The sequence below is a fragment of the Thermobia domestica genome, chromosome 3 (genome assembly GCF_964235325.1).
Source record: "Thermobia domestica chromosome 3, izTheDome1.hap1.1, whole genome shotgun sequence".
NCBI lineage: Eukaryota > Metazoa > Arthropoda > Insecta > Zygentoma > Lepismatidae > Thermobia > Thermobia domestica.
Window position 1 is genome coordinate 253,744,362 of NC_137456.1, and position 24,354 is coordinate 253,768,715.

Genomic DNA, 24,354 nt, shown 5'->3' on the forward strand with positions numbered 1-24,354 from the left:
TACTTTTGTATATGAATGATCTAGAACTGAGTGTCAAAGCATCAATCTAACACTATACGAAGATGACATAAGTCTTTTGGTTACTGAAGAAAACGAAAATTTGATGGCGGAAATCAGTAAACAAACGTTAGGAAAAGTGTCGACGTGATTCAAAAATAGCAATCTTATATTAAATGTCAATAAGTTATATGTCATTGATTTTCATCTCACCAAGTACATTTCGGTTACCCTTTGTTTCAATATCGAAAAGATAAACTATTTAAAATACGATTCATTCTTAGGGGTAACAATTGATTACTATCTCAGTTACGAAAAACAAATAAATAACAGTTTCTAAATGAAGTCGCCTCTGCTATGCAATAAGAACTATCAAGCAAAAATTACATCTGTAAGCAGCTAAACCCTTATATTACGCCACCTTTCATCGGTATTAAAATATGATATATTTTGGGGTGAGAGTAGAAAGAGTGTTACATATAGAGTGTAAAGATGTAACAGAGGGTAAGAAATTATACATGTTACCCGCTGTAATAAAAAGGAGAAAAGTAAGGTTAAACGAAAAAAATGATTTAAAAGGTATCTCCTAAACAACTCTCTTTATATTTTTGATGAGTTTTATAATTTTGACTATAGGAGTATGTAATTATACTTGCTAATTGGCAAATCCAATACAATGTATATGATCCAAGGATGCAATAAATTGAACTGAATTGCTCTTGATGATAAAAATACGCCGACTTATTGAATACAGTGTTAAGAATAAAAGTAGCTCAGAATGCTTAATTTTAGATGTTTGTAATATGGATCATTCATATTGTTAATTACCAGAAATGTAATCTCCGCCTATGCGTTGTAGTATATAATATACTACTAGGTAAGTTTATAGACTGATTGCAAACAGAAACTAAAACACACACATACTGAAAACACTTAACAAATGCACTGAGCTGTTAGGTCGCAAGGTGCAACCGAATTAAAAAGTAGAAAACAGACTGGGGATGATAGTCTCCCATTCCTGTCATTAATATAAATATAATATAAACATTTTCTATCAGAAATAACTATTTTGTTATTCCAGCATGATCAAATCTCTGATCATTTGAAAATTATGAAGAAATATTATTGTATGGTCAATATGATTATGATCAGAAACTATAAATATATTTCCATTTTAGCAATTCTTTCCTTGAAGTCACTAGATTGCCTATGTAATTTAGAAACCATAAACATACCCAATTTCTCCTACTTTTACAGATTATTACATTATAGGGCAATAATAGTAATTGAATGGAAAGCTAAATTCAGATGGAAGCTGTTATGATTTTAACTAAATATGGAAATATCAGAGCAAACAGTACAAATCACTATTATAAAGTATCTATAATATTATTTTCAAACGTTACTATTTCTAAAAAATCAAATATTCTTTCTGTGTCGTATCTATGGATTCTTGAATATGTAACAATGTAAAATTAGGAAAGATAAAACATTTAAATATTCAGAAACTAGCACATTGTATTAGAAACAGAAGTAAATTTTCCATTAAAAGATGTAATAATATGAATGTTAGTAATGTTAGGTTGAAGCTTTACAATAAGTTGACAAAGTTATATTGAAAACAGTATATAGTAATTTCAAATAAATTTTAAAAGATTGTATTTGAATATCTGATACAGAAATGCTTTTACTCCTTAAATGAATTGCTAATAGAAACGTATGAAAATGCCAACATTTAGGAAACAGAGGTGATAGTTTTAGATACAAAAACGAAATTAGTAATCAATTTAGGAAATTTATACTAACCTTGATTATGTAAAAACTTAGTATTAGAATAATATATTTATTTGAACTGAGTTTAGAATTTTATATTAATATTGCTTGTGATAATAATATGCTAAGGATTCTTCTAATATTTGGCTTTACTTAATGACATATGTTGTATAGGTATAGTGGGGTTCACAGATAATGATATTAAGACAGAACATACTCATTCCTGTATAATTTCTCGAATCACTTGTACTGCCACAAAAGCACCTCATAAACTGACCTTTCGCACTTTCGACATATTATAGCTACGAAGGAAGTTTTTTGATCAATCTTTCTTATATTTTTTTCTTCATTTTACACACAGTGATATTACGTTTGGTGGTGGTGTTTTTGTGTATATACAGCAATAATTTTTAACCGTTCTTCTTAATCCAATCCTGTGTTTTCTTAAGGAAATTCAATTTTATGTAGCAGGATGAAACCGCATTTGACAACAAGGGAGTCTAACCGCCTAATGTAACAGTGGTATTGAAGTGCTATTTTCAAAATGTGAAATTTTACTTACCAAAGACAACTGAGAAATTCTTTTCAGAATTGATAGTTTCTTGCCACAGCTTGAAGGGGTTGTCTGTCAACACTGCTCCGTCGATTATAGCCCACTCATGTTGTTTTTCGCCCAATTCTGGGAGATCTTGTTCAAATCCAATCCATTCATCTGGAACAACTTCCAGAAGTTCCTCTGGTGAACTCTCGTTCAAACATCTGAAATTGTCACAATCAATGGCAGTCAGAAATTTTGCATTCTCGTTCTGTGCCTCATGAAGCGTTTTATTTGAGTAAACGCCTGCACCATTGGTGATCCATACTTGGGAGAAAAGTTTCTTAGAGCGACGAGACGCTGTAAGAGCCGCTACTAAAGTAGCGCCAGCTTGATGTCCCAAAAGGGTAACATGAGACGAATTACCTCCAAAGTTTTCAATGTTACGCTGGACCCAAATCAAAGCTTGTAATATATCGGTAAGACCATAGTTGCCAGAATGTGGAGGATGAGTATTTTTGGTCAAAAGTTCCAATGCTAAGAACCCTAACGCATTCAGTCTGTAGTTAACGTAAACAAACACCATGTTTTTTTCTTTAGCCAACTTGGCTGATGGACGTGCAGCTTCCTGCCAGGCCTGCCCACCTCCAAGGGTTTCGGCAGCAATCACAACCACTACAGGCAGCGGCGTATCATAGTCAACCTTTGGAGTGTACACGTCTAAAGTCAGACAATCTTCTGCTCCATCATAAGTTCCATTACGGTACCGCTGCCAACAAGGAATACTATAATTATGGGCCATAAAAGTATCATTCCAACAGTATTTAAGAGCTTCAAGACCCTCTGCAGCCTTCCATCGTCTTTTACCAACTGGTGGGACTGCGTATGGCACACCACGGAAAACAAGCCCACCATCCTCCACCAACCTGAAATAAAATAAATCAAAAGCGTAAATAAGACAATAGTTCAGAATAAGCAACATCTATTTCTTTATAAACAATACATACTAAAATCATTTAGGCTTCTCGATATTTATGATTTTGCATGGAACAAAAGAAACTAATTGTCATAGTAACGCATGAATACTTTGAATCTTATAATACTGAAATATTAAATAGAGTATGCAGAATGCGTTAGTTGCAACATGGCTTAATAATAGTAAACAGAAAACTAAACATACTTTAGTTTTCAATTACGTACATATACCAGTAACAGCGTCATTATATTTAATGAGTTCGGATCAATACTGACTAATATACTATCAGGTATATCATATAGCGACTTATTTTAACAATATTAGTTTTGCTCCCGAGACATCGGCCTTCTGTAGGCTATAGGTTAAATCGTGCGTAATTAACAGCTCTAATTATTTACAAATAATGTATTTTCTTGCGTTGAGTTAGTCAACTAATCAACATGCAGTTACAAAAATATTAATTCTCAAATCTATACTTTGGGACAGAAACAGAGAACTTTCTTCCAAAGAATTCTAAAAACCCTGTTCACCCCTCTGAACCTTGCCCTACTAGTCTTTGCGACAAGTGGTAGAGATATATTATCCCTTCTGGCTAAAAACCAATGTTGTCTCAATTCCTTTCCTTTCTTTTTATTTATTTATTTTTTTTATTTTTTTTAATACTTGGTTAGTTTGCATGAGAAAATATATTGAATGACAGAGTCTATATACTTTTGCGAGTGATTTGTTTTGCGTTTTTTCCATCCTTGTGTTCTTTATTTCATATTCATTTTTTTTTTTTTTTTTTAAATTTCGTGTTTATTCTTATTTATTTCGTTATATAATGGCGAACATATTCAGGCCATGACTGACCCGTGAATCTTCGGGACGTGAAGTAATGCCTGACGAGGTGCCTACTGCAAGTACTTCTGAGGAGAGAACCCTGAAGAAAAAGAGATCTGTTATTGGGAAGAAAGGAAAGTTACGGAAGCAAACCATTCAAATTGTGCAGAATGTTAGATGTTTTCGCGATATCGTGCAAAGTAACAACGGTATGTTATGTCATAAGAACATCCACAAATTAGTTAGTGAGGCAACAGGTGTCAGTGTGAATACAGTGAAGAGAGTTTTTCATTTGGACTTAGAGCAGTATGAAACTCCCACAAAGAAACATGTAGCTAGAACAAAATTTCCCTTTGATAAAATCGACGACTTTTGCAGGAACTTGTTGCGTCGTACGATATATGAGTTTTAAAGCGGAGAAGCCCCCACATGAGAAAAACTGACCCATATTATGAAGCAAAAGACAGCCGGAACGGACTACAAGTTCCCATATAGCAGCAGAACACTGAGCAGACTTCTGCATAGCATGGGTTTCAAGTACAAGACTATTGGAAGGAAACTTGCCAGAGCTGAATCTCAGGAAGTTATCGCGTGGCGGTACCGATATCCAGAGATAAGCCAACAGCTGAGACGGGAAGGCTATTGTAATTTGTATCTAGACGAGACTTGGTATGACACTAACACCTGTAAAATGAAGAACTGGTCTGACGACACTGAAAATTGTACAACTGCAACTTCCGATAGAAAAGAAAAACGAATTGTCACTTTGCATTGTGAGGGACGGTCGTTTTCTTCAAGGTGCGCTTTTCTTGGGAAAAAAAAAATAAAAAGTCGATGCCCCTGCAGACTTTCATGGAACAATGACTTCAGATATTTTTGAAAACAGGTTTTTAAATTCTGTTTTGATGCGTATGGAGGAACCGAGTGTGATAGTGATTGACAATGCTTTGTGCCACTCACAAATTATTGATTCCAAGCCTAACTCTTCCTGGAACAAAGCATCCATTATTAATTATATGGTATCTCATAATATTGAAGTCAGAATTGAAGACGTGCCAATCAAACCAATTCTCCAAATAATTAAACAAAAGGGCAAGTGTGAAAAGCACTTCGTTGTTGACGAAATAGCTGCATCCCATAGGCACATAGTATTGAGACTCCTTCGGCACCATTGCATCTTGAATCCTATCAAGAGAAATGGTCGGAAATTAAGCAAAAGGTCGCGGCACAAAAACTAAAGGACGACCTTTCAACGAACTACTGGAAATACTGCGATCTGTGTGTGATAGTGTTGATAGTGAAAAATGGATTAACTACATAAAAACATGTAGAAGAAATCGAAGACAGTTATCGGGACCTACAGCATGTTTTTGATGAAGCCGGCACTACCCATTTCATAGTGGAAATTGAAGACCACGTCCGAAAGTGAACAAAATCTGACTTAGAATCGGAGTAAAAAGTAATTACTGTCTTCTTTATTTTCAAATAGAGTATTAGTTTCTATTTTTATATTTAAATATTTATTAATTTCCAGTATCTTCCAAGAAATCGTTTTCTAAAACTAGCAGGTTCATTCGACGCGCGAGGAGTAGGTTCAGTTCTTAATTGTGTCATTCAATTTTTAGTGTCGATCTAGAATCGCAAGTAAATTGGAAAGCCAATTAAATTCAGAAATAGTGAAATCCTTTTAAAAAAATGCAGTAAAGGCAATAGGAGTCGCTCTGTGCTATTTGTGCTTAAAATTGTCAAATGTAATAAGCTCATGTTGATTGCCCTAGTCATTGCGTATAGCGTATTATTTAATATATATATATATATATATATATATATATATATATATATATATATATATATATATATATTTGCTTATGTAATTCGTTATTTTAGAGCTACGTGGAATTTTCAACTAGGTTTCTTTCCTTAATTTTAAATCGCCAAATTTCCTGCACGCAGTTACAGAAACATTAATGCTCAAATCTAAATATGGTTATGGTCCGTGTCCTATTTTGAAATAATTAAATTGAAACAATAGGAATTTTTAAGTTGCAATTAAATCATTACAATAGTTTTAAATCGGCAAATTTTCTGCACGCTAGTGACATCTACTAGGATCAGACAGACAGGCAGCGACACCTATTATCGTGATTGCATCAACTGACACGTTTCCCTTTCAGGGGCGGATCCAGAAAGGACTTCTGGGGGGGGGGCGTAGATTGTAATACCGCTACTTAGAGCTACTTTTAAGAGCTCCAAACTCTGGGATGGGTTTTATTTATATATAAAGTAAGAAAGTTTCCTCTTCTAGGGAGGAGATAATCGCCCCGATGGATCTGCCCCTGCTCCCTTTTATAATTAGGATTATTCAAACAAATGAATGTTTATCATTAACATGAATAACCATTTGGTACTAAGACACCAATTTACTTTCTTCTTGGTAAAACTACGCCTGTTGCAGTATAGTTTTTCTTCGCTTTTAGACAGATCTGACTAACAAACTATGCACTTTTCCCCACAAATACAAATGAACTTTTTTTTTAAAAAAAAATCTTATTTTGATGTGAGAAATCACCTCTTAGTTTGTCAGCGGTATAGTTCATTAGCACCCTGTATATATTATACATATAATTAGATAGATACAGATAAGTATATAGATAAATAGATAGATTTGAGTGCAGTTGCCAGACCTCCGAGTACAACACAAAGTACCCTGGTCTGAAACACATTCCAAAAGTCTACATTAAATTACTACAACTAATTATCTATGCCATCTATATCTTATAATATATGTTGTGCTTAATTGTTGCTAGTTATTTACAAAGATTCTTTTTTATTATTGTAACTAAAGATTAGTTTTAAATTCTTATCATTATTGCGCCTGTATCGTCGCGTGGCACCAATACTGTTTTCATTTAATCATTTGACAAAGATGGGAATGAAATTTGAAAATTAATTTCGATGGAAATTAATTGTACAATGAGTTCTCTGTTTTGAAATCTCCAACTGTATCAACATTTGAAAGGAATAATAATAATAATTGTTGTAAATTATGGAATGCGTTTTTCGAGTAAATGTCCCAAACTTGTTCAAATTAATGCAGTATATTCTCGCTATACAAGTCAGTATTGCACGTGTCAAACGAGTGTTTAGTGTAATAATAGAAAGCTTTATGGTCAGATGATGAAAAACAAAATGTCAGTAAAAGTTGTGATGCCCGAAATTTGTGTTATCATTTTGAAAATGGGCTGTCAATCTTTTTCCACAAAATGGTTCTGGAAAATAGGACTCTTCTCCAGTGGCGAGGAGCTCCAGGAAATGAAGGTAAGTGACTATAATAACTAATGTTTTCTGTTTTTATTTAGTTGCACACAGCTGTATACGTTTTGTCAGTAGTAATGATTATGTTACTCGTAGCACTTAACAGCAAGTAATAATGGTTATAAGAGCATACAAATAAATCTTGCTTCAAATTTGTATCTTCAATTACACAAATGTTGGTCTTCAGACTTGCCTTCAGCTCAATCTGGCAACCCTCTATTGAACATTTAATACCGGTATGCATTTATCTGATATCACATAGGCCAAAGTTGTGATGTAACTATCGAAAAAGGGATTAATTATATGTCAGGACAATGAGGTATTTGGAGGCAAACAATTTGGATTTAGGAGGAAAGGGCAGAAAAGATACATTGATGTTTTTTTTTCAAATAATCAGTGCAAGACCTATAGATAATGAGGATAATATGTAAAAGTGCGTATTGATTTTTTTTGACAAAGTGAATCTGTCTATTTTTATAGAAATATTGTAGATGTTTGGAGTGAAGTGGCAATATCAAAATTTATACATAAAGTGTTAAATTGTTGAAATAATAAAGATGTTATTAAAAAATCCCATCAGAAAAAGTGTTTAACAAGACCATTCTCTTACCAATATTATTCTATCTTTATTTAAAAAAAAATTAGTATGGTGTTTCAGTAAGAGGCAGAAGGGAGAATTGTATTTACTTTTTAAACGATGTAGCTCTTCTTGTAGTATTTAAAACGAACATTAATAACTTCGCGAAGTTGAGGAAAACATGTAAAGAATATGAAATAAAAGTTGCCAGAAAAAAAAATAGTGTTTAAGGGAAAGGAGGTGTACCAAGTATAAGAGATAAGATTATTAAAAATGGAACAAGTCATCACTTTTAGGAACCTACATAGTATAATGAAAATACAAATTCTAATTTTCAACCTCAAGCATGATATAATTCAGAATTATTCGTATTTGAATAAAATTTACTATGATATTTTGCAAAATAGTATCAGAAATCGCGATAGAGGATAAAGTTTCAGTACTGGTACTCAAAACCTATCCTTAGATTTGTAACATTTGTTACGAGAGAAAGAGAGAAGACAATTCTCTCTAAGTACAGGACTTCTAGAGGTTAAAATCCAACTGAACACTTTGACTACCGACTCCAACATTTTAATCCCATCAACATGTATTAATAAGCTTCCTGAGAAATGATCAATCAAATCACAGTCCCTTTACTGCTATTAATGTCGACTGATTCATTTATAAAATAGTATTCATCTCCCTTTCTAATCTTGTGAGTTGAATTCGAGACAAATCATAAAATGGCTATTATTTGAAGTACAAGTAGAGGTTCAAGCAAAGAAAAAAAAAAAAAAGAAAAAGAAAAAAGAGACACAAGACACAGTCACAGAAAGACATGAATGACTATAAAGAAAGGAAAAGAACACCAACAATAATGATAGTTGAGCTACAGCAATGGCAAAAACACACATGCGCGTAAATCTATATGAAGATTTGGAAACAAAGCAAGGGCAGAGGAAAATCTACAGACCGTAAAGGTGCAGTTATACCGAAATTTTCCTATTTCACCCTTCCATTTTCCTCCTTCAACGGGACGGAAAACACAAAACTAATACATTGTTTTAAATGGAACCTGGTGATACTGCATGCCTAATCAAGCTTCAATCTCTTTAAAGAAAGAAAAAAAGTGATTTTTTTTCAGTGTACGATCAAGTGGACAGTGCGCTGATTGGCTTCTCTCTCTCACACACACGGCAGTTCTGCTTGCTCAGTGACGGTTAAGAAAACAGGGTTGCAGGTGATTTTTACTGCAAGTTACTGGAAGTTATTCGAGGGTTTCTTCACTCGTGAACTGAGTGCAGTTGTTGTGGTCTGAAAATTATGACGTGAAGAAAAAACTAATAATATAATTATCTCATAATATGGAATAAGCAGGATAAAAAGCACCATAATAGTGTGATGGAAAGGAATACATAGAAGGAAATAGGCAGTGAACAAGTATAGATATGAATATCTCTGTAGAAAACAAAGATAAGATGCAGGTTGAGATGATAATTTACGGTTAAAATGAGTAACTTCATACCAAAGAGGACAGTATTAGATATTAATTTCTGCCGGCAGAGTATTTCTGCACACTATGGTAAAGCTGTATTTTGTATTTGCATGTGTAGGGTTTCTAATTTCAAACCATGACAACTCCTATATCATTATCAAAGTGAGTGAGTGTATGTGAAAGAGGACTGGATTACGTATTATTTTCCACCGGTGGGTTACTTCTGATCATAGTTAAGTAGCTATCTTTTATGTTTACAAGAGTAGCGTTACTAGTATGAAGTCATTACAAATGTTGTAGGAAATTGTAACACTGCGAAAAACGCATTAAGATGTTTGTAAATACAACGTACACTCACTAAATCTATCCTATTAAACTGACAAGCTACTCTACTAGCTACCCTAAAATACTCTATTAAACCAATCTAACCTACCCTATTCTACTAACCTAACATACTCTACTAACCTAACTCACCTTATACTAATCTTACCTACTCTACTAATCTAAACTTATGTACTGTACTAACCTAACCTAACGTAATTTACTAATCCAACCTAACCTAACCTACCAAACACTAACTCTAAAATTATCTACCTTACTAATCTAACCTACCCAGTGCTGCTAATATAATATAATCTACTATACTAACCTAAATTTACGTACTTACTAACCTAACACTCTACTTTACTAACCCAACCTAACTTAACCTAAAGTTTTAAAGGTTATTTATTTATTTTATTTTTTTTTTAATTTGACAACTTACTCTCAATCTACACGCAAAGATATTACAGGAGAATGAACACACAGGGGATCTGGAACTCTCAGCATATAATGATAGTAGCATATTGAAGATTTTCTTCTAAGGTGTGTGCTAAGCTCTTAGGATTTCATTTTGAAAGCAGTTTATATCTCATTATTATTATTATTATTTGTAACTCAATGCTAAATACAGTAGAGCGTCGATTATCCGAACGTCGGTCAACCGAACGACCGCTTAACCGGTCTGTGTACTCGCTCGCACCTGTTACTCTCCCACCCTACCGTCCATCATCCCCCTCACTCGCAAACCAAGTTTCCCACAGTAGTCGCCGCACTGAGCCACCGCTGGCGGAACATTGCTTCTAATGGGGCCTTCATAAGGCGCTGCTGACCGGCCAAGCCGCCAGTCGCTGTATTTCAACAATCAGCACACTTCTTTTTATGAATAAATTTACTGTACAGTACTTCTTTTTGGCAAATAAACATGTACAGTTCGATTATCCGAACAAACCAGTTTTCCGAACACCCATGTCCCCCAATTACTTCGGATAATCGACGCTCTACTGTATGTCGTTTTGCTGCTAACTTTGATTTACCTCTGAGCGAGGAAACTTGATTCAACTTGAGGTAGACTCGCCATTAATATGTTGTTCTATGAAGGGTGATTCGAGATAGGAAAATTAAAAGGAGAAGGATGAAATAGCAAAATTTTCGTATAACCGCCGAAACAGATAACAAGTGACATGACTAAAGTAAAGCAGATTAAGGAAAGAGATTTTGAGGAATATTGCAAAGAACTGAGTAAATATCAATTAAATGGAAGGGATACTTTGAAGAACCACTTAATGTGGAAAATGAAAGGAAGTACAGAGATGGGAAGTCATTGTACAGTGTACTTCAAACTTCCAGGACGGTCCAGAAGTTTCTCTACAAATTGTATTTAAAACATTCAGAATACGTTTCCTATGATCCTATATATATATATATATATATATATATATATATATATATATATATATATATATATATTTGTTAAATTTTAAATGTAAAATAATTAGGCAAAAATTATAATATGTTTTTCAACTGTATTTTTGTTCAAATAATACAAAAGTGCATAATTCCCTATGATTTCCATTAGTTCAAACGATACATATTAATTAAACAAATATTTTGTTTGGCTATGAGCGCCGTATATTAGTACACAAGCCGAAGATCAAGAAGAAGAAATATTAAGTTTATATTATGTACTGTAAAAAGAATAATTTTAAAAAAATAATTAAAAAATATTTTGTTGTCGTTTTAGATGATAGTATAGTTGTTGCAAAGTAAACGTTTATACAATATAAGTAATGTAATGTATAACTAAAGAAATGTGAATATAAAAACTCTTTTGTTTGGAAAATGAGAAGTGTATTATTTTATAGTTTTATTGATTATAATACTACATCGATACAGGCGTAGGGGATAAAATTCCAAGGCGAGAAGTGTGGAAAAGCCTTCTAAAAAAGTCCATATGATCAGTTTAAAAAAATTATAAAGAGTATTAAACTGCAGGAACAGTGTCGGAGAATCAAAAGATTTTGGGCTGCATCAAGGCTCATAGATGCAACAACAAAAATAAGAGAAGTGGTATGATATATGTTCTATGCGTATACAAATGATGAAATAATGCGCGAAGACTCAAGAACGAGAACCCAAGAAAACTTAGAGCTATGTGTTCAAATTCTAAAAGGAAGATTAAAAGAGAATAGAATTAAAAGAATAGGGTTCACTCGAGCAGACGGTTCTACAAAATAGAAAATTTGTAGGTAAAATACGATGCGAAACATTTTTCGTGAAGGAATGAGAGTGTAAATATTAGTAATTACTCTTAGAGCACAGCATATTGAAATGAATTTTGAATAATAGTGAAAGTATTGTATGCATAAGTGTGCTCTTCCACTATACTCGTTTCTGCGTACACCACCGTCGCAGAGGCGCTTGCTCCCTATGGACACACCCCTCGCTACTGCTAAGGCTTTTGCTCTGACTAGGTTAGATAGCATTCGTGCTTTTTAGTGGACACCTAGCACAAGTTGGTTCGTGTTTTATGGACTATAGTTTTTATGCCATACATCCACACTGTATTTATACTAAGCCCTCCTGAAGTCAATCTGCAAGTAGTAAGGAAGCTCCTCATTTAGTGCATACTTTGCTAAAGAAATACAAAGCTCTTACCTAACCTGAAAATGTAAGAAATGTGTCAAAATTTGGTAGAACCGTCTGCTCGAATAATGCCAAAGAATAGAAGTTTAAAATAATAGAAAAACAATAGAAAAATTAGTAACAAATAATAGGATTTCTTATTTTTTTTTCTTTTGCAATAAGAGAATTACAGTTAATCTGAAGGAAAAAGATGACTACAGTAACCCCGGCAATGAATATGGGCATAAAAGTACTATTCCTGAATTGAGTGAGAGCGACTTTAGACAAACCATGTTAAGAAGAACATGTACTAAGCTAGAAGAGAGTCAAGATTGAACGAATACGAAATACAGGGAAAGTAGCACAACTGAAGGAGAAAACCCAACAAACACAATTGCATTAGATTGGTTATATTACGAAAAGAAATAAGATTTCGGTGAGAAGAAAAATAATGAATATGGAAACCAAGGGTGATTGAAGATGAAGATTAAAAGATATGGTGGACAGACCTGATTGACAGTGATACCAGTGGGAAATACTTACATGTGGAATGGGTGGGACAGACAGCCCTGAAGGAAGGTAGTTACAAGCAGCAACCCTATATAAAAAATGAAATAAGCTGGTGGAAGACGAAAAACCCCAAAAATTAAAAGTAATCTGTAAAAGCATATGAGCAAGACAAATCATAGTGCTTGAACGAAAAATAACAATGAATTGTGTATATTTCTAGTGGAAAGAAACCTATGGGAAAGAAGCATTTCGGTAGATGGTAAAGGAGTTGAGATAATAATATAAACAACAATGTTGCTAGGTAAGTACGAGCAATTCTGACTAGATAGCTGGATACAGGATATAATACAATGGAGTTGTAGTGTAGTACTTGATGTTGTATTTATCATCATCAATTTATGACAGTTTATAATCATCTGTTCTCTAACCAGTGCCCACAAGGACCAAAAGGATAGTGCGATTAACTATCAAACCAATTCATTCGAAACTAAAACTATCTGAGTATTTTCGTTTCTGCTTATTAGCAAAGAGTAAGGATGCATTAATCCATGTACAAGTGATAAAAGTTTAGGCAAGAATTACATTGTAACAATCACTTATTGTTGTTGATATTGGTATTGGGAAGAAGCAATAATAATAAATATCCAACTAAATTCTAAAACAGAGGATCGGTTCATTTTCCAAGATAACAAAAGATTAGTCCTGTTTAATGCTTGGAGGAGATGAAACTAATAATAGTAAAAAAAAAAAAAAAAGTATTTAGATCAGTTTGTTCAACTCTCAGTAAGCAATAGTATTCGCCTTTAGAGTATAAGTCAAGCATTGAAGAATTTGGTTGCAATATTGAAACCAATCTCGAGACCAAGCTTTAAATTTTCCATTTGAATTGGGTCAGGGCATCAAATTTTAACCCCATATGCGTCCACGTCTCAAGACAAAGTTATAGTGCTATCAAAATGTCTTGATAAGTGGCAAAAATGCGAACTAAAGCTCACACCCATGCGTTAATCAATAAGAGTTCAGCTGTTGCTAAGCGAGAGAGCCTTGCAGCCGTAGGAGTGGAATTCCTTCAGCCGATAACAGCGCTTGGAACGGAAGATTAGGTGTCAAGTCAATGTGGTACATCTATAGCCAGCATTTAAGAATTAATCTCACAGATAAGTACCTTGACATCTGCCATATGAAATGAAGGAATTAATCTCAAAAATACTTCCTCTAGAATTTTCCACACGAAGTGATGGTATTAACTTCATAGATACTTACCCTTGGATCTTCCCACATGAAGTAATGGTATTAACATATTTTCCATCTACCACTCTTGCTGCTGAGGCTGAATCTGATTCAGGACGTGGTCCCGATGCTGCAATAGCGATTATGATAATGACCAATAACACGAACACTATGGCTCCACCTGCAATAATAAGTTTTGTTTCAGAAATTCAGTGTACATGAACACAACACTTAAACTTTTCCAACTTAATATATAATCCACTTCAAATAAAGTAGCATTTGGTTATTACTTTAGGTATATACTTATGAAATAACTAACTTATGAAAAAAAAAAAAAAAATTTACTTTCCTTGGTCTTGTAACATTTGTATAAAAGTTCTAATTTTATAGTATGGTTTCTGAAAGTAAACACCCATGATTTCAATTAAGCTAATGACTAAATACTGTGTTGTGTTGTATTTATTGTGTTTCGTGCACCAAACACATGTGCAAATCGCACCTTGGTATAGAACATGTTAGAAAATATTGACACGATTAATACATACTTTTTTTTACATATAATTAATTGATTACAATATATGAAAGTGCTATTTACAAGAATGAATTAAGTAAAGCAAAGAATAACTGCTGTAGTTATTCAAGAACTATGGTTCATGCTCTTCATTAAGAAATTCTTTGACAGTAAAATGCATCATTTAATTTTTTTTCTTTTCTTACTGCTGCCTTTAACTTACTAACATCCTTAATCAGTTTAAGAGTTTGAGGTAGATGATTGAATAATTTAAATTCAACAATGATGACTGAACAATATTAACTAAACGGAGAAAAAAATGTGCTTTTTCCATGCGTGTAGAAAAATATGTAAGATCAAATACCTATAGAAAGGATTCTTGAAGCTACCGAAAGTCCTAATTGATTAACACTCACAAAAAAATTTCACGCGTTTTTCAGCAGTCATCTTATATTTCGTCTAAATATCATAATTAACTTATATCGAAGTTCATACAAAATACACTTTTTGTTTCAAAATACAGATGTCATTTTACCAAATCTCGAGTCTTCTGGTAACTACTATTAAACATTATTTAACTAAGTTCTCTGTAATCTCTCAATTTCATGAAACTAACTTGAATTATATGACTTGTAAGCAGAGCTTATATATTGAAATTCTATATTTTACAATTCAAACAAATGTAATATTTTTACATCACGACATGGCGGATCCATTCCAGATTTGGATTGCAAGATTTATTGTATTAAATACTCTAGCGTTTAAGATATTAGATAACAACATTACTGTAGGAAATAATAAGAAAACGGCAAACAATAGCCTTATATAATGTTTACTATCGTTTAATAAAACATTATTTTCAAGTATAGTTCTGAGAAGTAATCAACGTAAAATAGTTCCACTGTGTGTATGTATATGGAATATAGATTAATATATCCTCACAATGACAACCTAAGAAAACGAATGATTTGAGATATGCTCATGCGAAAGTGGAATATTTATTTCCGTGATATTTAACAATTTTATAAATAGATTTTTAAGGCAGCAATCTTAAGAAAGAATGTGTACATAATTTAAAACTTTCTGTGGAACAAAGAAGCAGCTTCATTCGCTTTGCAAAGGGAAGTATAATGATATTTCTCATCCCTTTTGCAATTATTCAGTGAACAAATGTGAATTTCTATATACAGTTTAATAGTGTTGAAAGTTTTATTATGAAAATACTTATCGAAATACATATTAGTGAAATATGTAAGAAACATTAAAACCTATGTCTTTACACGTGTTCCTACAATATCTGTATAATATATATATATTTCCGTTTGTGTTTGTTTTACAATGTCATAAATAAACATGAGACTTCTAAAATACAATTAGAATACCCTAAATCAATAAAACTAAGTTGTAATTTTCTTAAATCTTGGGAAAAATTCTTTAAGGTAATTGTTTAGTGGGTGAGTTCGAAATGTTTCAAATACAAAATCGCTACTGAATTCAGCATTATGAAATTAGAAAATGTTAATTCTATTTAGTCTTGAAACGAACAAGAAATCCACAATAGAAATACAAATAACATAGATAAAACTTGTTTGGCAATATGGACGTTTAAGACTGTATTTTTCTATTTTCAACAAAATTTTATTTTATTTTATTTATTTATTTATTTATTTATTTATTTATTTATTTATTTTTTTTTTGCCTGCTTTTCATTTACTTTACGTTTTTGGGTAAAACGATGACAGCAGCTAGCAGTTGAAAGTATACCCAGAAGTATTATCTACGGAATTTAGGTCAGTTCTGCTGGTTTGTCTGTCTCTTTTAGTTATGAGGTAATGAAAAAATTTCCAACAATAGAACTTCCGTTCATCGAACATCTTGAAGTTTCATGAATCTCTCTACTGTTGAGCGAAGTAAACTTTTTCAGTACTCACAATAAAATTCCCTAATTTAATAGGTTTGTAGGAACTGAACATAAAATTCTTCAGATTAATTGTATGAATCTTTTTAGATGGGTATATTTTATACTATTTAGATGTAGAAAAAAAATCTTTGTAAAATATTCCTCCTTTGTAAAAAATTAATGAGATATTTCGAGAAATCCTCTAAATTTTAAATAGTAAAAATCTTACCAATTAACAATCTATGACGTCTTGCTAATGTCATCACTCGCTCCCTCCAATCTTGTTTGGCGGCTCCAGCAGAACTCTCCGCTGCCGCTGCACTTGCATCTGCTGCTTCGGACTTCTTCTCTGGATCTTGTTTTTCTGAGTCCTGTCAAAACACAAGTAAATCTAAGAAAAGACTGCAAGAAATATCTCATTAAATAGCTTAGTCCAAACTAATTTCTCTTGTAAAATCTACTAGTCGCATTCAAAACAGTATTCTTCATCAAAATTTTCTGAATGAACAGAACCAATGAAAACTGCTTTAAATGTCAAAACAGAATTTTTCATTTATTTATTTATTTAAACGTAACAACACAGAAAATGAGGATAGCATGAAAAGAACTTCATTTTCTTTCGATCGTAAATTAATTTATTACGAGTAATTGTGTTAATTGTGCATAGGTAAGATTTTACTTTACGTAATTCATTCAAAGATTCGACTAGTTAGAACTTTTTAAATTGTGATTTCATTATTAAAATACAAACAAATCTAACTTTAATCATTAAATATTTATATTTGTTTTCTTTAATATGGATGTTAAGTATTTAAAAAAAAAAGTCAATACAACGAATGAATTGCCTAAAGTAAAATCCTATTTTCACCATGAAATAAAAACGTCTTTAAAATTTAAAATAAATCCTTTCTTAAATGGTAACAAAATACCACAATACAAGCATAAAATATGCCTCTCGACATACACAAACTACTATACTTACTTTTGAAAGTTCTGTTTTAATTGAATCGTTAATATTCACGGAAAATATCTGTAATTGGCAGCTTAACTTACTTTCTACACAAAAGTCAAAGCAAAATATTCAAAATCGCATTTCTCTTTATTTCAGTTGTAGAAGGCCGATGTCCTTCTCCATCATCTGCATATCAAAATGCAGATGACGGGCACATTAGCATATTGATATGTAAATATGATAATTTTGTGGTTTAATTCTTTGGTTAACATTAGCATATGCAGTGCATATTTATTTGATATTATTAGTAATGAAGTGTGAAACACCTAGCATAGTACGTAAATATTAATACAATATTGTATTATATTGTATTTATTTCATTGTGTTTATTCCATTTATAGGCCTTATATAGTGTATTATTGGGTTGCATAATATTACTTCGTTGTTGCATAATGCATAACTAACAGGGGATGATGGAAGATAATGAATATAAAGCAGAGATGGAAGATTAATTAAAAAGGAAATGAGCAGATTCTATAAGAATCATACTTGATTTTTCTGAACGCTTGGAAGAGAGCTAGAGCTGAGAAAAGTTTTTTTTTTCTTTCCCGACTTACTGTCGCCGATACTACAGGATGGGAGGTCTCTCTCAACTCACCACGGAAAGAAATACCCAGAATAGAAACTAAATAAGTATCGTATACCCAGGAAGTAGCCTATAGACTTCCTTTGGTGAATTTACACTGGGTTTGATACAGTGTGTTGAAACACGGAGTTCGTATTGTTTAAAATGCCATAAAGTTTTTCGCTTCTACATGCGAAATTTTAGGTTTCTAAAGGTGTGATTTCCAATGCACCTAGCGTCAGCGTCTCTTCCTCCCCCCCTGTTCACCAAAAACCAGTAACCTGGCTAGCGAGCCTCTTGCTTGGTTCCCAACATGCAACACCAATTTGAAAATGTATACTCTAATTTGACTTATTTTCTGTGTTTAATATTAATATTTACGTACTAAGCTATACTCGTTCTTGGAAAGACCGCATAAAATTCTGTTTAATTTTAACAACGTGTTTCCCTTATCGAACAAGACACTTAGATCTTGTATTTGTGAAAAACAAATAATTAACAAATATGTTTCCTTCAATCTCTCTCCAAGAAAGCATGGCTGCATTAGAAGCAGACACTTTGAACGACAGCCACAGAAATTGGGTGTACCGCTGCTTCTGAGAGAGATGACAGTTAATAAAATGTATAAATATGTATTCTTTGTAGGTTTAACTTTATTTTAATGTATAATATCATATGTTTCTATATTTTATTTGTATGTAACTAGCAAAAGAAAACAAAAGTAGGCGGAAATCTTTCATAGTTTCTGCTGTAAGCAAAAACTTCCGGTGCTGGCCACTGCCTGGAGGAGAGGCAGCACGTATCAGCCAAGAAAGGTGAAGTTGGCTACGAATGGTGGCTGAAGAAGGGCATTGACACAGGAGACCACCCGCAATATTCGCCTCAAGGCAAGAACCTTTGTCAAAGGGTGCTGGGAGAAGCGAGTTTCTTCGTTTCCTGTGTTTTGCCAGAAACATATACTCGTTTTCCTTGGAGAACGGGGGAGTTGAAGCTAGACTCGTGAAGTAACAAGAGATAGTTTTGCGGTGTAATAGGAAGTCACCTGACTTCCCGTACAGAGTTCGATACCCAGGACACGGTGAGAACAATTGATTCGGTTCCCCGGGATTTGTCCTGTGAACAACTATATCGCGAGTGTGTTAATCTAAATTTCTTCAAGAGCATGAGATAGTACAGTGACAAACAGTGTATGACTTACACTCATTTGTAGTTATACGTCAGTGGTACTCATTCTATTCAGTGACAATGGAAGTTTAAATTTTAAATCATTTTTTTTTTTTATATTCATCCATTCTCTGAGTGCTTAGAACACTCAGTAGAGATCAGCTAAGTTGAAGCTTATTCGTAACTCCCAGTGTTAATATGGGACACTCGCATTTTGCCAACTATGGGAGAAATATATATCCTAACATATCTCAAATAGAGATATAACTCCGAGGCCAGTAACGCTATTAAACTGTGCCTGTCCTTGGACATTTTTAGCACAAGGCTGCAAGTACTTAATTTGCTTGCTTTTCAAATTGGAGCTACTAAACATTCTTTCATAGAATGCTTGAAATTCAGCGTACCATATCTTCTACCAGAACATTTTCGTGTAGTGGAATGAGCATCTAGGAGGACACTGTGTTCAATCAATTTCAGAACTTGTGTACGTCAAGTGAAGTTTGAACAGTGCATCACCATATAAAAATCTTGTTTATGTTTATCTTCAATCTGTGTTGTTAGCCCACAAATATAGTGAAATATGTTTCTTCGACAGTGAAATACATCTCTCCTCTAAACTGTTAGAGACGAGAAACTAAAAATTATGAGGAGATAAATAATTCTGTAAATATTTCTATAAAAGTTTTTTTTATTTTAAAGGTCAGTCAGACCTTTCAGGTTTCAGTTCAGCCTACATTAATTCTCATTCATTTTATTTTTTTTAGTGTGATACAATATCAAGTGTATCAAATCTATAAGTACCGTGTTTATGTGATAGTGCACTACAAAGGTGATAAGTATTTAGTGTATAAAGTGTGATATCATCTCATCTACCATGGGTGAGATGCCTGTTTCCTATGTGGGAAATAAATCTGTCAGCTCATACCAGAACAACTGTTTATTCAATTGCTGTAGGGTGAGTACCTGCACTAATGATATCTTTGTTTCAGGAGTGTGATTCGAGGAGACATTTTCCCTTGATTTTGTATGTTGACCATCTCTCTGTATGGGGCTCAGAGAGAATTCTGCCCAAAAGAACAAAATAACAGCCATGAAATAGTGAGATCATTTACAGGCTGCTACCTGTAAAATTTAAAGTAGATTTTTTTTTCTTTTAACCTATTTGAAACTTATAACTGACTCACTATTATAGCATCCTTGAGCATGGTTGTTATGCAGATGGCCCTGAGATCTGCTGTTCTACAGAAATACATAATTTTTGCTCTACCGACTTCATAAGAGAGTGGCAGCCCTTACGGGAGAGAACCTGATCTCCAAGAGGGAATAAATAACTTCTTATATATTTTTTTTTTATTTATTTGCATTTTATGTAAATATTTAAGTTAATTAAATATTCCCAGTCACTCTCCTTCAACATTTTTTTTATATATTGTGTTGGTGTCGTTAGGTAAACAGTAGCTTCGGCTCTGGCCACCTAGCACCTCACACAGTTGAATTAAATATTTAATACCAAGCCTCTATGGAGTATATCCTGAACTCAATTAAAGGTAGAATGGTTTGTCATACTAATTATATTTGAAGATAAATTTGTGGTTTCTAATTCTCTTCTTGTCTTATTCATAAAAACTTAGTTTAAAGATGTGTACTGTATCAAGTGAAATTAACATTCTCATTTCTTTCCTGTACCAAATAACTAACTAACCTTATAGTCTGTGGAACCCAGGGTTCAATGCCGCATTCACAAAAACTCTCCATTGACTTCTGGCCTTAGCCACTGGATTCAGTTTCTACTTTGCATTCCTATTTCTGCGAGAATCATCTTAATATTGTTCTCCCATCTTCGTCCAGGTTCTCTTAATGGTCCTTTTCAGATTGGGTAACTACTTAAAATTTTGAAAGTGGTTTTACTTTCTTCTATTCTGATTACATGACCTTTCCACCTGAACCTTCTAGACTTGACCCTAACAATGTCTGGTAACAGCATATAAATTGTGCAGTTCTTCTCGTCATGAAGTTTCCGCAATTTCTCATCTCGTTTCTTCTGGGTCTAAATATTTGTCATAAAATTTTATCCTCGTGTACTTTCAGTCTGTGTTCTTTCCTCAAAGTAAGCGACCATATTCCACAACTATGCAGCACAGCAGGCACAATTTTAGTTTTATATATTTTAACCTTCAGTTCTTTGATAGCATTCGTGAATACAAAAGGTTTTGGACTGAATAACAACACGAATTCCTTGTTTTCAGTTGACATTTAATTTCTTCGTGAATACGGTTTTGGTCTGTAAATATTGATCCTAGATATTAGAAAGGATCCCTTTGTCGAAAGTACTATTTGTTATTTTAATATATCCATAATTTGCAGTATTACGATCATGGGAATTTCCATGTATTTAGTTTTCTCTGCACTTACTTTCAAACCTATCTCCCTGCAGAAGTTTAGTAAATTCTCTGCATTTCTTTCTATTGCTCTTATATCATTCCCATTAGATTTACATCATTAGGATACACCATAACCTGGCGAGTACAATTCAGTTCTAGGTCCTGGTTCCTAATTTTAATTTTTCCTTATAGTCTTCTCCGAAATAAAATCTAATAATAATGCCGATAACGCACCTCCTTGTTTCATTCCATTCTCGATGTGAAACCATGTAGACAAGTATTTTCGTATTCAGATTTTACTTTGGATTTATTTAAATACGTCTTAATTAATCTAACCTTTTGGTATATCAAACTCTAGTAAAAACGTTGCACAATGTTTTCCTCCTAACCAAGCCGTAAGCCTTTCTGAAATCAATAAATAATTGATATACGTGGGATTGTATTCCGATTTCTTTACGAGTATTTGACGAATGGTAAATATATGGTCGATAGTTAATCGATCTAGCCTAAATCCACACAGATAATCTCCAATAATTTAATCTGAATAAGATCAATCTTGCTAACAGAATGTTTGAGAGTCTATAATATTTAAGAACCTGGAACAACCACTTCAGTACACGAAATCTTAACATATTTGCTGTTGTATCAAAATAATATTTTTCTTTCTTTTTCTTTTCCTTTCTTTTGAAATCAACTATACGATTAAAATCATATTTCAGCCATATTTGGGAAAAAGGAAATGAAACAAGTAACAAAAAAAATTGGCAGCTATTATAGAAGCATTCAATCGATGTACTGTCAACAGCAAAGCTATTATTTAGAAAAAATATTACTGACAGTAACAACTTTGATAAATAAAAATTTTGAAATTGAAAGGTGAACACAATGTACTTGCATTTCCAAAGAAACTCCAAAATAAATATATTTGTAAGCTGTGTCTGAATAGCAGAATGTTCTCTAACATAGTTTCCCCTGCCTCCATCTTACCATTATTGTGACCACTATAAATGCGGCTTTTACAGCAATATTATTGTAATTAGACTTGGAGAATAAAATCGATATAACATCTCAAAAAGTGTACAATTACGAACACTGTTTAAAGTTTGAGTTTTAGTTTTGTTTGAAATCCTCAAATAAATCTAAGAAATGCTATAGAAGTATTACGTAAAAATACGCATCTGTTCGGGAACAATATGTATTGTTTATAAATCATAGGTAAACGTTTTTTACTCACAAAGATGCCTATAAATACTTAAGCCTTTAACGTTTTCTCAGTGGACTGTATAACCACAACACAAACACTTATAAGATCTCTTGTTCTATAAAACACTTAATAATGCGAATAGAATGTCCTCATTAAACTCAACAACTGTAACTTTATATACAGGCGCTAGGGAGAAGCGTTGTCCAGTATGGTTGCGAAACATTGTCGCTTACTCTGAGTGGAGAACGTAGACTGATTTTTTTTTTTTTTTTTAACAGTATTCTGAGACAAATATTCGAACCCAAGAGGGACGGGAGTAGGGAATGGCGGAGACATCATAATGAGGAATTGCATTATTTATACGGTTTACCAAACATTGTTAAGGTCATCAAGTCTAAGAGGTTCAGGTGGGCAGGTCATGTAGCCAGAATAGAAGAAAGTACGAATGCTTTCGAAGTTTTAACTGGAAATCTAATCGGAAAACGACCATTAGGAACACTTAGGCGCAGATGGAAGGACAGGAATACAAAGTAGAAATTAGATTCAATTGGCTAAGGACAGAAACCAATAAAGAGCTTTTGTGAACGCGGCATTGAACTTCCGAGTTCCATAGGCCATAGAATTAGTTAGTTGGAGAGAAACGTATTGCTATTATCTACTGGATTAATAACTGGTAATTTTAATATGCAGATGTCTATGGATGACATAAAACTAAGCAGCACATCATAGGCATAAGCCTTCAAAAAGGATAAAGCTCCTATATTCAGAAAATGAAATTTGCTAAAGAACAGAATGGCATTTCATAACGTGACTTAACATTCAACTACTATTTCTTATACTAAATGTTGTCAGTTAAATTACAAGAAATCAAGGCAGCAGTTTTATGCAATAAATAGGCAAGCATTAGCATAACCATTAATATAAAACTTACCAACTTAAATCTCAGAAAAACAAGTGTAATTGTGAATGTTACTTGATTTTAGTGTGTACGCCATTATGACATTATGTATCGTATTGTTTCATTCCATTGCTACGTAATTCATTGCATCGATTATTTTGACTGTTTGCAACAATTACACAAAATGTATAAACAGAATAGCAATGAATGTTGTCTTAAGGATATACTGTTTTCGCTTATATATTGAGCTCAAATAGATACTACGGTACTATTGAGAATAGTGTATGGGGCTGAATACCGTTTATTGGTTGAACACATACTCGAAGATTATGTGTAATTTTATGAGTTGCGTAGGTGAGTTTGTGTAAGTAGATAATATGGATATTTAGTAAGTTGCAAGTCAGATAATGGGAATAAATTAAAGTTTGAAAATTCTTGTTTATCGTTAGTGGATTTTATGGAGTTAGAGTTTAGCCATTAGACATAGAGAGAGCTTAGTTCTGTGTGTCCGTGTAAGAAGCATTGTGTAGAAGTAATAGTTAAATAATGTGTAACAGATGCACC

General features: G+C 33.1%; 1 protein-coding gene across 2 annotated transcripts in view; it reads right to left on the reverse strand.

The window, feature by feature from the left end:
• Positions 1-24,354, reverse strand: part of Nrt (Neurotactin) — a 547,731-nt gene that overhangs the window by 11,268 nt on the left and 512,109 nt on the right. For both annotated transcript variants that reach the window (XM_081752316.1, XM_081752317.1), the window contains exons 6-8: positions 16,796-16,937; positions 14,189-14,336; positions 2,333-3,231 (exon numbers count right to left, since the gene is read on the reverse strand). In XM_081752316.1, coding sequence (XP_081608442.1) covers positions 2,333-3,231; positions 14,189-14,336; positions 16,796-16,937 — 1,189 coding nt within the window. The remainder of the gene's footprint in view (positions 1-2,332; positions 3,232-14,188; positions 14,337-16,795; positions 16,938-24,354) is intronic.